At 47.5% G+C, this 16,054-nt stretch overlaps 1 protein-coding gene across 1 annotated transcript in view; it reads left to right on the top strand.

The window, feature by feature from the left end:
• nfatc1 (nuclear factor of activated T cells 1) overlaps positions 1–14,116 on the top strand; it is a 38,412-nt gene extending 24,296 nt beyond the window's left edge. The window contains exons 7-10 of the mRNA XM_053862235.1: positions 262–317; positions 803–935; positions 4,083–4,721; positions 11,836–14,116. Coding sequence (XP_053718210.1) covers positions 262–317; positions 803–935; positions 4,083–4,721; positions 11,836–11,891 — 884 coding nt within the window. The 3' untranslated portion in view covers positions 11,892–14,116. The remainder of the gene's footprint in view (positions 1–261; positions 318–802; positions 936–4,082; positions 4,722–11,835) is intronic.
• The last annotated feature ends 1,938 nt before the right edge of the window (positions 14,117–16,054 follow it).

The following is a 16,054-nucleotide window of genomic DNA, read 5'->3' as shown; positions in this document are numbered from 1 at the left end:
GCGAGAAGTTTCCACCGCACTAATGTGAGCAGCAGCTGCTCCTGTGAGTCCACGCAGCCGTGAGCTTTCGCCCGCCGCTGACTTGCTCATCCCTCTGCTATGACTCAGACTTTTTTCATGGTTGCATCAGACTGTTCTGTCTCAGGTTGGTTTACAGCGGGATGTCCGCTCGCCGGTGACGCTGGTGCTGACCAGAAATACGATCCGCGGTCACTCAACTCGCAGGTTTGTGTCTCACCGCTCGCTCTCTGTGCTCCTCAGATGGTCACCACGTTTGGGAGACGGAGGCCAAGGTCGACCGAGGAGCCTGCAAACCTGTAAGTGTGAAGCGCCGCTCGGCGGAGACACGGCAGCTGTTCCTAATCACTCTGATGTCATCGACGTGCTGACCGAAAAAAAAAACCACACACACACCGATGTGGTCATCTGCTGAGAAAGTGCGAGACTCCATGGAAAATGAAAATGATTGTTGCGCTCGGGGGACTGTGCAGGAGTCGCGGTGAGCAGACGTAGCAGTTCAGTCTCAGACCACCGTCTTTGTTTACGTCCTGGCTCGGTTCTGTCAACAGCAGGACGTTTGGGGGGGACACAGTGAGCCCTCGTAACGTCGGGGTCCACCCTCTCACGCCTTCCATTTTTGTTTTTACTTAGAAGTATCTTTAATATTATCTCACCTATACATAAGTTCATAGCATTGGAAGACTCCCTAACCCCGAAATATGAAGCTAGAACACAGAAGCCCCAGTTCCACAGTGGTTCAAGATCAATATCCTCTGTTTTTGGTTTGTGTCTTTGTTTAAAGAATTCCCTCTTGGTGGAGGTCCCTCCCTACCGGAACCAAAGACTGTCCACTCCAGTCCACGTCAACTTCTACGTCTGCAATGGCAAGAGGAAACGGAGCCAGTACCAGCGTTTCACCTACGTTCCTTCGACAGGTAGCCGATGTTCTACCTCTGTGAAGTGAAGTAGTATTGAAGTGGTGATGAGGCTTCATGGAACAGTGTCCAGAGTCCACCAGATGGCGCTGTCTGCTGTAAAATGCTTGGACTTGAACCACAAATGCAATGAAACCTCACATCAGTTCTAAACCAAGAGCGCCATCTAGTGGCCTCTGAGCATTACTACACTGTTTCATCCACCCTGCAATACTGTTTCATGACGCCTCATCTACGCATCACTGGGATATTATATATACGTGGGTCACTTCTTCATTTATCCAACCAGAAGGGGCATTTCAGCCTCTGCAACAGCTGCATGCCGTGCTGTGTTCTTATCGTTTTGAATAGTTTCGGCTGAAACGGCTTCATTTTCCTGGTGCACTTTTTTGAGACCAGCGCAGAGAATGTTTGGCGAGGAAAGTGAGAGGCTCCTTAGAATGGGACACGTTGATGCGCACGTTTTCTCAATGGGTCTGGATGTCATGCTTTGAGACAGATCGCTGGTTTGACCTCTGACCTTTCAAGCTCCGTCCCGTCGCCCTACTGTCACACACAGTTGCCGCTCAACAGCCAAAGCGTAGATGTGCCATTTGATGCATTGTAAACAGCTCTTTGGTATCTGCTTGAGTTGAGGTGTCAATGCTACGAGTTTTTCCGAACTGAGGGAATACGCCATCTTTACCCCATCGACCGTCATGATATGCCGTGATGTCCAAACTATAAAGTGGGGCAGCTTGTTCTTTGGATGGATCATAGCTGTAGCTGTCTTCTTACCAACGCTGCAGTGTTTTTTCAGGAACAAGCGTTTGTTGCCTGACTCTAGTCGCGTAGTTGGTAAACACTATTGTCTCTCATCGATTGATTTGTTTATGCCCCACTGCTAGTGATTAGTGCTTAAGCTTCATTTTCACCTGTGCCGTGCTGCGTTCTTATTTGTTGCTAGAGCATTACAGCGCCTCCACTGCCCTGGCAGGTGCACTACATCGTTTCGAATGGTTCCGGCTGAAACAGCTTCATTTTTATAGTGCACTTTTTTGAGACCAGGATGGAGAATGTTCAGAGAGGAAAGTGTGCGGCTCCTTAGACGCATTGATGCGCACGTCATACTCTGAGTTAGATCGCTGATTTGACCTCACACCGAAACAGTTTGACCCATGAGAAGCAGCATTTCAGTGGCTCTGAATGGCTCCCTACAGAGAGGCTTTGTTGGGGCTGGCTGCATGTTTTGGCCCTGTCCAGGTGCGAGAAACGAGAGGAGCACTTGAACTCAGGTGACCCTGCCTGTGTTGTGGTGCGATGTCATCACTCCTGCCCCCCCACCCCACACAGGAAGAAGGCCTTTTTAACTGTTAAGCATGCAACAAAACAGGCAGCAAGGAGGCGCATGTCACTCTTTTCTCGCGGAATTCTCTCGCCAGTTTTCCTCGTCTGCCGTCACCTCTGCTCTTTAGTTTCTGGACATCTGTAAAAGAGAACAAGCGCTGTTTATCCTCTCAGATGTCTGGTGGTTTAGAGGGAGGAACAAAGCAATAACACCATCCATTGTAAAACTGAACAAAAAGATCCTCCTAGAGCGTGTTGTTTTCCGTACCTGCGTCTGCCGGGGCAGCGAGCGGACGCCGCAGGGCGTGGACGGGGGCATGGGAAACCGGTGTTATTTGAATAAGAAAGCCAGCTGCCAAGCTAAATATAAACAGGGACCCACCAGCTGAAATGTAGAAACCACTGCTAATTGCGCCGCTGGCTTGGAGCGAGGCTCCGGTGGGTGGTTCAAAGCTGTGATTCAACAGCGCTGGCCCGGCCCAGTACGTGGGCGACAGAGAGCCCCGCCGTGACAGTGCACCATTGTCCTGCGCTCCTCAGGCGGGAAACACTCGGGGACAGCGAGTCTGGCTCTTTAAAAGTCACCCTTCAAAAACGTGCTGAGCAGAAGACGCTCTCCATAGGTCAGGTTCGAAGAGCTGAACCTGGAAAGGTTCCTCCTCCTGCTGAAGCTGAAGCTTCAATGCTGTTGTTCAATTCGTGAAGTGACTAGTTTTGGTGCGTCAGAGCCTGCAGGTCAGAGTGACCCTCCCCTGCGGCAGGTACATTCATAACACAGCACACGGCTGCAAAGCAGGAGCGGCCTCTCTGATGTGGCGAGGTTCACACTTGAGCTCCTACTGCGCATCTGCCTGACACCACAGACACACTTCCTCCCTGGAGACTGAGAATAGAAGCCTGCGTGCTATTTCTGTGTGCGGTTCTGTGTCATCACGAGACAAACACCATTGTGACGACTTGTTGTTTCCTTCAGGAAGTGATTGTGTCAGGTTTTTTTTTCCTGAAATACGGACCGACACGTGCTGCTGAAACAGGAATCGATCCAAGCTCAGGCTCTGCTTTGATGTGTAACAGAATAAATGTCACGTTCCATTTGAGATGATCGTGGCCAAGACATCCGAAAACTGAAGTTTAAACCTAGAAAACTGGAAACTAGAAACAGAAAACACTGAAGAAACTGAAAAAGCAAAAGCCTAAAAAATGAAATATACTTAAAAAAAGACCAACAATGAACAGAGTCCAGTCAAGAGACATTACTTATATTAACCCTGATAAACTATGCATATTACTCAGCGTGTGCTTAGAAGGACCTCAGTCCATTTTGTTGTCTGAATATCTAGTTGTTGAGTGGAATCGGAGGCAGCAAAACTAAGGGTAAGACAAGCTGAGCCTGTGCTTTGATGTGTAACAGAGTCATTGTCACGTTCCATTCGAGATGATCGTGGCATCCGAAAGCCAAAGTTTCAACCTAGAAAACTTGACTTGAAACAACAGGACTTGACTTCTCTAGTTGAGTGTGGAAACAGTTTTCAGTCTAAACAGCGATTGAAAGTGTTGAACTCTGTTTGGAATGACATTTCCTGCCGTGGATATTAGCGCCTCCAGGGAAAGTGGTTACTATTGATACAGCTGGAGCTTTGTGGTGTTGATGAGTCATGGCCTTTTTTTTTTCCTGTTATTCCTTCTGCTTTTGTGAATATTTTGGGCGACGTGCGCGCTCATTGATGAGAGTGTTTGTTTGGTCGTCGGTGGGTATCCTAGCCACAGACCCGCTCGCTCACCATGTGTTTGCTGACTTTGCTTCCTTCTCTCCTGCTCCAGTTCCGACGATAAAAACGGAGCCACGTGACGACTACGACGCCTCATTGCTCTGCGCCCAGCAGAGTCCTGGCCTGTCTTTGCACCCCAAGCCATACTTTCCTACTCAGGTCTTGACCCCTGCAATGACCCCGGACCTACGGCAGTGCGTCGTAGGCGGGGCCTACGCCGCCAGCCAGCCGAGACTGGTGCCGAAGCCGAGCTCCCCGCTGCCTCCGTCTCCCTCCCCGAACGCCAGCCCCAAACTGCACGATCTTTCGCCGCCCCCCTTTTCCAAGTGCCTTTCAGGGAGCGTGGCCGTCCAACACCTGGGCACCCCGTCTCCAGTCCCGCATGTCTCCATCATCCAGGAAACACCTGGGTGCTACCAGAGCCCCGCCCTCTTCCCGCCCAGCAGTGCCTCGTCCTCGCCGGTGTCGCAGCCCTCCACGCCCGGAGCCGGGCCGGAGGCGTCCTTCTCCCCGAACCACTGCGTCGCCCCGCCGCAGCCAGTCAGCGGCAACAGCAGCCCGGTGGCGGCTGCACATCCCAAAGTGCCAGACAGGGGGCGCTCCCACCTCCAGGAGGACAGTAGCTCATCCGCGCTGGCTGTCAGCATCAAGCAGGAACCGCAGGAGCTGGACCAGATGTATCTGGATGACGGTGAGTCAAAATGTATTTTTAGCGAAGACATTTGAACGGCTGCTCTGATCAAGGTGAACACATGACTCACTGGCTGAACGGAGAGCCAAGGCTTCTTTAGTCACGAGACCAGATGTCTCTCAAGTCCACGGAGTCATTTATCAGGGAGAAAGGTCAAGCTGGAGTTTTAAGAATCGAGTCTGCTATTACCAAGTAGCTAAAAAGTGCATGGACCTCAAGGACTCTCTGTTACCTGAGGTGACTCGTCCTGCCGAAATTGCACGTTTTTCTTTTTTAATTTTGGTCAAGCAGTGTGTAATTGTGGACACATGGCAACACCTCTTCAGATGGGCGCATGTTTCATCCTCATTTCAAAGTAGAACCAACCCCAAGGTGACAAATCCTCAGCTGCGTTTACTATCATCCTGAGCCACGCGACGGTGGCTGGGGACAGGATTACGCCATGGGGTGGCGCTACTTTCCCTCTGGATTGTAGTTACATATCACTTGGTATAAGTGATGTGAGAAGGTTTTCGGGCACCTCTGTGTGTTACTGGTGACAGTGTTGCAGACTCCTAATTCTCACTAGATGGCGCTCTTGTTTTGGAATTGATGTGAAGTTTCATTGAATCAGTAGTGCAAGTCCAAATATTTCACAGCAGACTGAAAATCAGGACACTGTTTCATGAAGCCTCATCGACCCATCACGACTTTCTACTGTACTCTATTGCTCTCTGTTTTTTTGTTGCCTTTGATACAGTTGAGGACTGTCATGGTGACACTATCACTATTTCTTGAAAACACTAAAACATTTATTTGTTTACGTCTTTATAATGCAGCCGCACCGTTTGGAAAACAAAAAAGATTCATGATAATAATCGCAATTGTGTGAAATTTTGAGGGTTGCCATGGCAATGCATGGTGCTATATATACCAGACAACATCAAATGTGAAGTAGCAAAGAGCGCCCACCGATCGTCACCCTCTTTTGTGGCTTTCCTCTGAGCACTCTGGTTTCCTCCCACATTCTAAAAAACATACAAAGTTTAGTCTTAATGTTTTTTCTTCATCCATATCTGCCATGCAAACCGGCTGGATCCCTGTCCAGGGTGTCCCCTGGCTCTAGCCTCAAGTAGCTGCGATAGATTAGATTGCACTGCCTTTATTCTTCCCACAGCATGAAAAAAAGCAGCACTGTAGGAACAGAAAACAATAAAGAAACTGAAAAAGTAAGAGCGTAAAAAGTGAAATATACTTTAAAAAAGACCAAGCATGAACAGTGAGTTGTTGTTGTTGAGTGGATTCGGAGGCAGCAAAGCTAAGGGGAAGACATTCAGTTGATTCAACTCAATTGACGGATATGAACTTACTGGTCAACTGGTCAGCATGAACGAACCTTGACCCTCGTGCCTTCACCTGTTCTTGGTACTGACCGCTACGAAGCTAGCAGCTGCTTCCTGCGTGACGCAAGATTGTGTCTCACCAAGAAGAAAGCTGGTCTGTGACACATGGAGGCGACAATTGTTGAGAGAGTTTGGGACTCAGAAGTTAGAATCATCTGCCCAAGACGTGCAAGGTCGGCATGAAAACATTCCTAAATCCCTCCCACTGCGTCGGTGATCTGGTCAGTTGTTGGTGGTCCTCTGCGGGATACATGTCGGCCTCAGAGCGCCGGTGAGAGGAGCGTTAAACACAAGATTAAAATGTAACCTTTGCTTTTCATCAGTCTCAGAGGAAATGCTGCAGCAGGAGTTTTGGCTGTGGAACGGCATGAGCTCAGTGCTCAGAGTCGCCAGGCTCACCGCTGAGGTTTGGAGGCCGCGCGCTGCTCCAAATCCACTGGATTCATGGTCTTCCAGAGAAACAGCAGCTATCTCAGTGGTAGTCCCTGTGACGGCAGCGCTGACAGAGGAGCCGCGAGATATCTGGGCCAGTCGAGCTTCGATCCTTCGCCGGAGCATCTGGCCTGTTGAATAAGACGCTTTGGTGGGACCGCAGACTGTTACGCCACTTCCTCTGGAGCGTCTGGGCAGATCCATTAGCACATTAGTTCTGTCTGTGTCGCTCTTTTTGTGATGTCAGTGGATTTGTAGCCGTGTTCTGATCTCAAACTAGGTGTCGCTCCGCTCCTGCCCAAGAGCTTTTCTCAGTACTTTAATGCACTTGTGTAAGTGTAATGGAAATGAAAGCTGAAGCCTGAAATTTGACTTGTTATTTTTGGCAAATCTCTCCGAGGAGGCTAATCTTCATGTGGCTTCTCACGTCATAAAAGCCTCTCCGTTGGGTTCTGCTTCATGGCCGCGGCCCGGTTTCGGTCGAGCTGTCTTCTGGACGGAGACGATATTATGGGGCATTTATTTCACAAGTTTGCTCGCCATTTTGCAGTCGCATGAAAGATCATTAATACCTAACATTTTTGGATGGATGGATGGATGGACGGGCGAGCCTGCGGGTGGGCGGGCGGATGGATGGATGATGGATGATGGATGGACAGATGGATGGACAGATTGATGCACACCTCCAACACTTGCCATGAAGGCCCCATAATGCACTGCAACAGTCATCAAAACGAAAGGACTCTGTCTTGAATTTATATTCATTTCAGAGCATGCAATAAATGTTTTATAGGATTTGCAGAAAATGTAATATTTTTATGATGAGGGATGAAGCTTCATGAAGCCTCATTTTCAGAGCCCACCAGGTGGCGTTCTGTGCTTTATAATCTTTTGACTGTTTTAAACTTGGTTTGTATGAGAATTCCTCAAGGTCAAGTTCTGTGTCGACCCAGTGACCTCTAAATTACCAAGTAAGGTCAAGCTAGAAACAATATTGAATGAGCTAATGCTATAAAGCATGTTGTTATTTCCCCAAAATACCCCAAAATACTGGGCCGCTCCCGGACAGTAAACACTTCACTCACTAAGGGCAGCGCAAAGGATTCGTAACTCCCCCCTAGAAACAGAACAATGTTCTCAGCCTTCCAGGATCCGCTCCCTGCTTTTTTACACTTGAGATTCAGAGCAGAAACAGGGTCGCTGCCGAGGCCCGTGTCCCGTCCCTGACAGCTTCATGGCTGAGACAGTAGGAGCGGGACTTCCTGGAACACGTTCGATCTGTGGCTAAGTGGTCCTGACAGAGCTGCGTTACCTCTGTGGCTCGACTCGTTCTCACACTCGGGCTGAGCTATGATTCACGTTCTGCAGGGGACCGTGTCGCCATGAAACTTGCTGACTTGAGGGGCTGTGTCTGGTCACACTCGAGCTGTTTTATAGTCCAAGTCAGTACAGGAAGCTTCCTGGTTTTACTCTCATCCCTCTCCTCACAACTGTGCGTCGCCATGGCGACCAGTGTTTGGACCGTCGCTGTCACTGGGCCGATCAGGTCGACGTGACACGATGTCACACTGCTGCTGCTCCTATTTTTAGGACAAACACACTTAGAGATCAATAGATTGATTTCTCTTTTTCAATTAGACACTGCGTGTCACATGCAGAGGCGCGATGAAAAGTGGGTCACAGCAACATTCGCGTCGATGTGCGGCAGCTTGTTCTGCAGTGTGGACGAACCGTCCTTTCACCTCAACCTGCAGCACAGTCCTATCCTCTGATAGCATGGCAGCATCCCGCCAGGTTTAGACTCAAACACGCACAAGATGTGAGGAGGGAGAGGTCAGCGGGTTGAAGAGCGCAGCAGCAGACTGCTCCCTGGTGGACAGTGTTTATTAGGACATCTGCTTGTGTTATGTCTGCGAGAGAAGCTCCAGCCAGGAGCTCCGGGGGGAACCTGTTTTTTTGTGCAGACAGCCTTGAGACAGGAGAGTTAGGAGGTCCAGCTGAGGCTTTAGCTGGGTGTCGTTTGTATATCCCCAGGCACTCCAATTTCCTCCCATTGAAAGTTTGATCGGTCTCTCTCTAAATGGTCAGAGGGTGTGTGATTTTGAGTTGCTGTTTGTCTGTTAGAGCAACAATTTTGTGTCGATATGTTTGGATGACAAACAAGTGGAGGAGTTTACGTGTCTTGAGGTCTTGTTCTCACGTTAGGGGGAAAGGGAGTTTGAGCTTGGTCGATGAGTTAGTGCAGAAAGGGCAGTATTGCAGTATCGCTCTCTCAACCTGTTGTGTGTAAGAGAGCTGAGCTAAAAGGCAAGGCTCTCTATTTACCGACCCTCACCTACGGTCATGACCCAAAGAACGAGATCCCAGATACAAGTGGCAGAAGTTAGATATTGGCTCAGGAGCTCTGTCACTCGGGAGAGACTCGGAGTAGAGCTGCTAGTTTTCCACGTTGATTCAGGCACGGCCAGCCCAGAGGAGACCTGGGGGTCGGATGGCTGGATGGATGGATGGATGGATGGATGGATGGATGGACGGACGGACGGACGGACGGATGGACGGATGGACGGATGGACGGATGGATGGATGGATGGAAGGATGGATGGATGGATGGATGAATGGATGGACGGGCGAGCCTGCAGGTGGGCGGGCGGATGGATGGATGGAAGGATGGATGATAGATGATGGATGATGGATGGACAGATGGATGCATGGATGGATGGACCGACGGACGGACGGATGGATTAATGGATGAATGAATGGACGGTTGGGCCTGCGGGTGGGCGGGCATTCGGGCGGATGGATGGATGGATGGATGGATGGATGGATGGACGGACGGATGGATGGAAAATGATACAATGGTCACCACCAAAAAAAAAAAAAAAACACTAAGTGTTTTGGATTGTGGGAGGAAACCAGAGCACCTGACACAATTTGGAGAGCAGACAAGCTCCACATAGAAAGGTCCCCGGTTGACTCCAACAGTTAGTTGCTGGAATTGAACCTGGAACATAGTCACTGTAGACTTGGAGCACAGTGACCAGTGGTGGAGCTCACCTCTTCCTCTCCAACATTCTTGGTCCAACACCGTCCCTCCTCTCCATGAACCATCTGCCCTCCCTAACCTCTGCCTTTCACTCCCCATGGCAGCCTGTTATCTTCACCTCTGACTCCCTGAGTCTCCGCCCAAAGCCCCGACTCCTGCCTCACAAGCTCCGGCAGAACCCACCGCCTCCTCTAATTCACCAACACGTGTTTACCTCCATGATTTATCGCCGACATTAAACCTGTCTTTTCACTTGCTACAAACACTCAGGCTCCGTGTCTGGACGCGCTCCATCGCTCTGACGGTGCAACTCAGGGGGTTTCTCTCCTCAGCCAAACGTGTGATTAGATAAAGAGTCTCCACTGTTCTTCCTCTGATTTTTATGATGCCGCTCGAGCGTCGGTGACATGTTTACGGTGAGGCCCGGGCTCCTCAGGCGGCCAGTCTTTCTTCCTCAGACTCGCAGGCGCGCACACACCCTGTCATCTGGGTGGTTCCTCCAGGAGAGGTGCCGGGTCACGTCGGGAGCGCAGCGATGAAAAATGAGAGAAAACAAAAATAACAAGTCAATTGTGTGGAGGGGACTCTGGGCTTTCCGGGTGTTTTCACTCAGAGGGAATTCCTACCCCGGATCGCTGGCACTCCGTCTCATGGAGCGTGTCTCCCTTCCCTTCCTGCTTTTCCGGCTTCAACAATGGACCGGGGCTTTTGTCTCCAGGCAAATCTCCATCATCAAAACCCGACTGTAAACAGTCACCAAGATACGAAGACTCATTGAAGAAAATCCAACACTTTTTTTTTTGGAGATCTCCTGGAATGATTCTAACATGTTTACGGTGTTTCCCAGAGAGAGAAAAAAAACAGCCAATAAAAGCTCTTAAGCCACAGGCCGCTCCGTTTATGAGAGACTGTGAGTCACACAGAAGAAATAATTAAAATTCAAAGCTCAAATTTGGTTGTTAAAAAAAGGGCGAATCAAAAGGAAACTTCTGGATGAGGCCACAGATGGGTTTAGACTTTTACTTACTGAAGACGCTGACGTCAGCCGAGAGGGACTTGAACATAGATATAAATGGAACAATGCTTTTTTAGGAGTGAATTTTGTTTCCTGCAAACCGATCGCGATGGCTGTGTGTGTGAAGAAGGCTTTGTTCCTATAGTGTGAACAGCTTTGTCATCCGAGACTTGGAGTAGAGCAGGCCGAGTTCCATGATGACACAGCAGAGTTTATTGGATGACTTGATTTTCCACTGTTGCAAAGGTCCCCGCAAGTTTAAGTCTTGAGTTGAGGATTAATATTTTGAAAAACAACAAAAAATTTTCACGATATTTATCCAGTTATTACATGATACTATCATGTTATTCCATGATAGTATCACATTATTTCATGATACTTATCCAGTTATTACATGATACTATCACATCCACATATCCAGTTTTTAGATGATACTATTATGTTATTTCATGGTATTTATCCAGTTATTACGTGATACTATCATGTAATAACATGAAAGTATCATGTTATTTCATGATTTGTATCCAGTTATTTCATGATGTCCAATTTTCACATGACACTATCATGTATTTCATGATATTTATCCAGTTATTACATGATACTATCATGTTACTACATCATACATACTCTACGTGATAGTATCACGTTATTTTATGATACTTATCCATGTTATTTCATAATAGTATCACGTTATTTCATGATAGTTATTACATGATGGTTATTACATGATAGTTACTTGATACTATCTTGTTATTTCATGACACTTATCCAGTAATTACATGACGCTGTCATGTTATTTCAGAATAGTATCACATTATTTGATGATACTTTTATGATACTTTATTTACGTTATTTCAACAGTCTCTCAGTGGGTAACAAATCCTTCATTTCTGCCTGAGAAGCAAAGCACAACAACGTCCAGAGCGTCGGCCTTCTAGAGTTTCTGCCTCTGCCTTCACTCTAGCAGTGATACTCCTGTGATACCATCTTGAAATAAAGTGATACTGATCCAACTACTGCTACTTACTAGCATTACGCTAGTCCAGCTTTGTCATCTCATGAAAAACCCTGTGTGGTCCGAGCTTGCTCTTCTCATGTCTGTGAATTCCACCGTTGCGTCCTGCTACCCTTTCCAGGGTGTCCCCAGCCATCACTCTGGGTTCAGCTCTCAACCATGAACAGACACCTGCTTACTCTGAGCTTCATCCCCAACACGCCACTCACACGACTCTTCTCTTGCAGTCAACGAGATCATCAGGAACGACCTTTCCAGCATCTCCGTCCAAAGTCACACGTAGTTCCCCACCACGTCCCGGCAGCCGAACACAGAAGGGAAACTCCAGGCGGACTTGACTTCGCGGTGACGGAGCCCGTGACACGACCAGGGTCCAACGTGTGCCTTGTTTTTCTTCTTCTACGCCTTTATACCGAAACCCAAAGACTTTTGGTGTGTAAAACAGATGTGTAGCATCAAGTGTCGAGGACCAAGCTTTGTTTTCTACGTGCAGATGTTTAATGACTTTGTGCCTGACTGTTTATACTTTGACTATCTAGAGGGCTTGAGTTTGCATATCTGTGTTTTGAAGAAAAAAGTGCCTTTCTGTCCGGACGTGTTCAGCCAGCACAGCCAAGCGAAAGCTTTACCGTCGACCATCTTTGGTTTGGTTTCCCTCCAAAACTGCATGTGTTGCATTCATATGTGAGGGCGCTGGTGTGTGAGTGACGGTGCGGTTGAGTCCACCTCACCTGTGGTCCAGACACATTCTCTCCGTAGACAATCACTAGTGAACTGTGTTGCTCCTGGAACCTTCAGGGGCTCCTCAGTCAGAGACAAAGGGGACGTTGGTTACGTTGAAAAACTGACTATGAGGAATGTTCTTTAAAACGCTCCCTCTGTTGCTAAAGCTTCAGTTGTTGCAGTGCGTTATGGGAATCACAGTCATAGTACAGGCAAACCAACAGACATGAAACTATATTGTGATGTTGGGAACACTGTGGAGACCCAGGAGAGGAAGTCATAGGGAACGAGTTGGAAAACAGCAAAGAGCCATACCATAAAATGAATTTATGGTGGGCTGGATCTGGCACACGGGCCTCAGTTTTGACAAGAGTCATAGCACTGCTCATTTGAAAAACATGTTGGAAACAGATTTGAACGGATTTGAGTGAAACTTACAGGACCTGATGGTTGTGGAACATCAAGCAGGTGGTTACATATTGGTACCATCTGGATCCTGTAAACTCCGCTGTCTCGCCCACTTTCTACTGGATGGTTCCCACGAGTTCCAGAATGCTACTGCAACCTGATGTTCGAATTGACAATACAGTGGTACCTCGGTTTTCGAACGTCCCAGACTTTGAGCAAATCGTAGTTCGAACAAAGATTTAGAGATTTTTTTGCTTCGTGTTTCGAACGAAAATCCAGGACTGGAACGCCCCCCAAAAAACATAACGCGCGCGGACCGATCAGCTGACCCACAACGCTCTTTGTTATTGTGCGTAGCGCAGCCTCTGTATGCAGACGTGTCCCGTTAGCTACATTTACTGACTGTTTCTTCTTCATATTGAGGTGTAAAACCTTTCCTGTCTCCGCACTGGACCGTGGTAGAGTGTCACAGGGGAGGTGCTGGAGCGCTCACTCCAGGGTTTGATGTCCTGTTGTGGGCTGGAGCTGGGACAGGGATGAGGCCAGTCTGGGACAGAGCGTGACTTGGTTTATGACTTTGTCACAGCCAAACTGCACAGAAGCGCACATTCAGAGCTGGACACGCACCGGGCACCTCTTCACTTCTGGAGAGACGTCACTCACTCGGCAACCCCTCCCACATGCAGCGGCCACACACATAGAGGAACAGCGCACCTGCAGCAGACACTCTACATTCACTCCTACAAAAGACTATTTTAAGGCTTGGAACGCATTATTGCTTTTTCCATTCATTGTCATGGGAAAAATCAATTCAGATTTCGAACAATTTTCTTCTCAAACAGCCGTCTGGAACGGATTGTGGTCGAGAACCGAGGTGCCACTGTATTTCAAATGCTTAAAAAAAGGCTTCAAATTCAGTTGATCACCAGGGTCATAATCAGTTTTGGTGGATACGAGGTCTGCACCCTCTGAGTGCTTCTTTACCATTTAATTTTTTAGCCCCAAAATCCCTTGCACCTTTGTGAAATGACAATCGTTTTTCTAAGACACCGTCGAAAAATGCACTTAATTCTTTTGTAAATCGACGACAAACCAGTGTTGCCCTTTCCCCAGCCTCATCTCAAGTTCGGTCCTTTGATCTTTGTTACTCATATTTATTCGTTACGCATGCGCTCGGTCTAGTAATGTTTATGGTTACGCTTCTTTTCACCTGCTCACTGTGGTTCCTGTACTTCCTGGACGCGCTTAAATATATATTTATGAGTCTTAACGTCTGGAGAGGACGATGACGCCATGTTTACCAAAGAGTTGTTTTTTTTTTGTATTAGTCTCAATACTCTGTGTTGAATTTATTTTGTCAATAAATACTCATCTCTCTCAAGCATCTGCCTCTGGATCCGTGCAGATAACGCGGGGTGAATATCGTCTGAAAGTAAAAGTCGGTCCTTTTTGAATGAATTTAAATGTACACACTGACCCCTTGTGGTACGCTACAGTACTGCAGAAAGCGTCCTCGCTGACTGAATGACTTGGGCGTCTTTTTAGAGGAAATAAAAAGACGCAGAAGAGAAGCTCACACAAAGTGAATCGTCATCTGAGGTCATTTCTGTCGAGAGTCTCAGCAAGTGGTCCATCTTTGTCTAGATCCTTCTTCCATCATCTCCTCCTCTGTGGAGGCACTTCTCTGCCATACGAAAAAAAAAAAAATCATTCCGAAAAATGATGTTTTGATGCCCTGATATTAAGCTTTGAATACGAAAAAAAAAGTTTTCAATACAGCGTGAAAATTAATACTAATATGACGCGCTCTTGACATTTGAAATGTGATCACAGAATCATGATTTACTTCTTTTATATCGTGTTTGATGGCAAGTTGCACCTTAAAGAGCATGTAGATTGGAGCAGTGTGTTGTTTTTGCACTTTTTCTCTGACATCCACGTGACTTATCCACATGTTCATGTGTTTTCACAGCATCAGAATCAGAATCAAATTTATTGCCATGGTCAGTGGGGATCCCACCAACTAGGAAAGTGCTTCGGAATAAAGTGCTGACAGAAAAAATAAAATAAAATAAACAACAAGGCTGTACACGAATTCAACAGTCTGACGGCTGAGGGGAAGAAGCTGTTGCTGTGACGGGAGGTTCTGGTCTGGATGGACCGTAGCCTCCTGCCAGAGGGAAGAGGAACAAACAGTCTATGTCCAGGGTGAGAAGGATCCGCTCTGATCCGACCTGCACGTCTCTGGGTCCTGGAGACATACAGGTCCTGAAGAGGTGACAGGCTGCAACCCATCACCTTCTCAGCAGAACGTACGATGCGCTGCAGTCTGCTCTTGTCCCTGGAGGTGGCGCTGTTGTACCAGACAGTGATAGAGGAGGTGAGGATGGACTGCATGATGGCCGTGTGGAACTCCAACTTCACAACATCCGTGTTGCCTGGAAACGTCACACCTCAAACCGCGGGTCTGAGTGATGTCAGTCTTGACTTGGCTCCGCCCACAGAGCAAGGACACGCCCCCCAACGCCATTTCTATGGCATCAGTTTTGCACACGTAAAATAAATATTTATCATAGTTTCGAATCTGAAAAAAACATTTGAATTAGTAAATACAATTTGAAACCAAAAAAAAAAAAACTTCTTCATATTACTAACTATTAATTTTCACGTTGTATTGAAAACTTTTTTAAATGCTACGTAAAACTTTTTTTCGTATTCAAACCTTAATCACAGGGCATCAAAACATCATTCATTTTGTTTTTTTGTATTCCAATCTCCCTCCACACTCCCCACGAGTCCAAACCATCTGTAAACGTCTCCTCATTTCTGACCTTGTCCTATGTAGTTATTTACATTGTTTATGAATGGCGTCAACAACCAAGTAGATCAGGTGTTTTGGATCAGTGAGAGGAAACCAGAGTCAATCCAAGGGAGACGGCGGCTTATCAGATCCACCCTGACTGTCCAGTTATGAAACAGAATCATTTGATTGACAGCGGCTTGTTTATATGCTGGCTGCTGCCAGGCATCTTTTAGGAAAATAAGGTGTCAGTGCGCGACAGGTGGGACTGGCAGCCATTTGGAACCGACATGACTGGGTGAGTGCTTCTGCTCAGCAGCTCAACATTCTTTGTCCATCCTGCATCGCAGTTTGTTTCCACTGGAAAACAGATTGACGCTGAAATGTTTAACAACCTGGTTATTGGAGAATGTTTAAGCGACATTAGAATGCCAAGTTTTATTTGTTTATTTATCTGAAATTCTCCTCGATAGCAGCAGTTACATACGAGTTTTAAAATGTGTTTTCTGCCACGT

This window comes from Synchiropus splendidus, chromosome 4, assembly GCF_027744825.2.
Source record: "Synchiropus splendidus isolate RoL2022-P1 chromosome 4, RoL_Sspl_1.0, whole genome shotgun sequence".
Taxonomy (NCBI): domain Eukaryota; kingdom Metazoa; phylum Chordata; class Actinopteri; order Syngnathiformes; family Callionymidae; genus Synchiropus; species Synchiropus splendidus.
The sequence above is the reverse complement of the archived record's forward strand: the minus strand, read 5'-3'. Positions and strand labels throughout refer to the sequence as shown.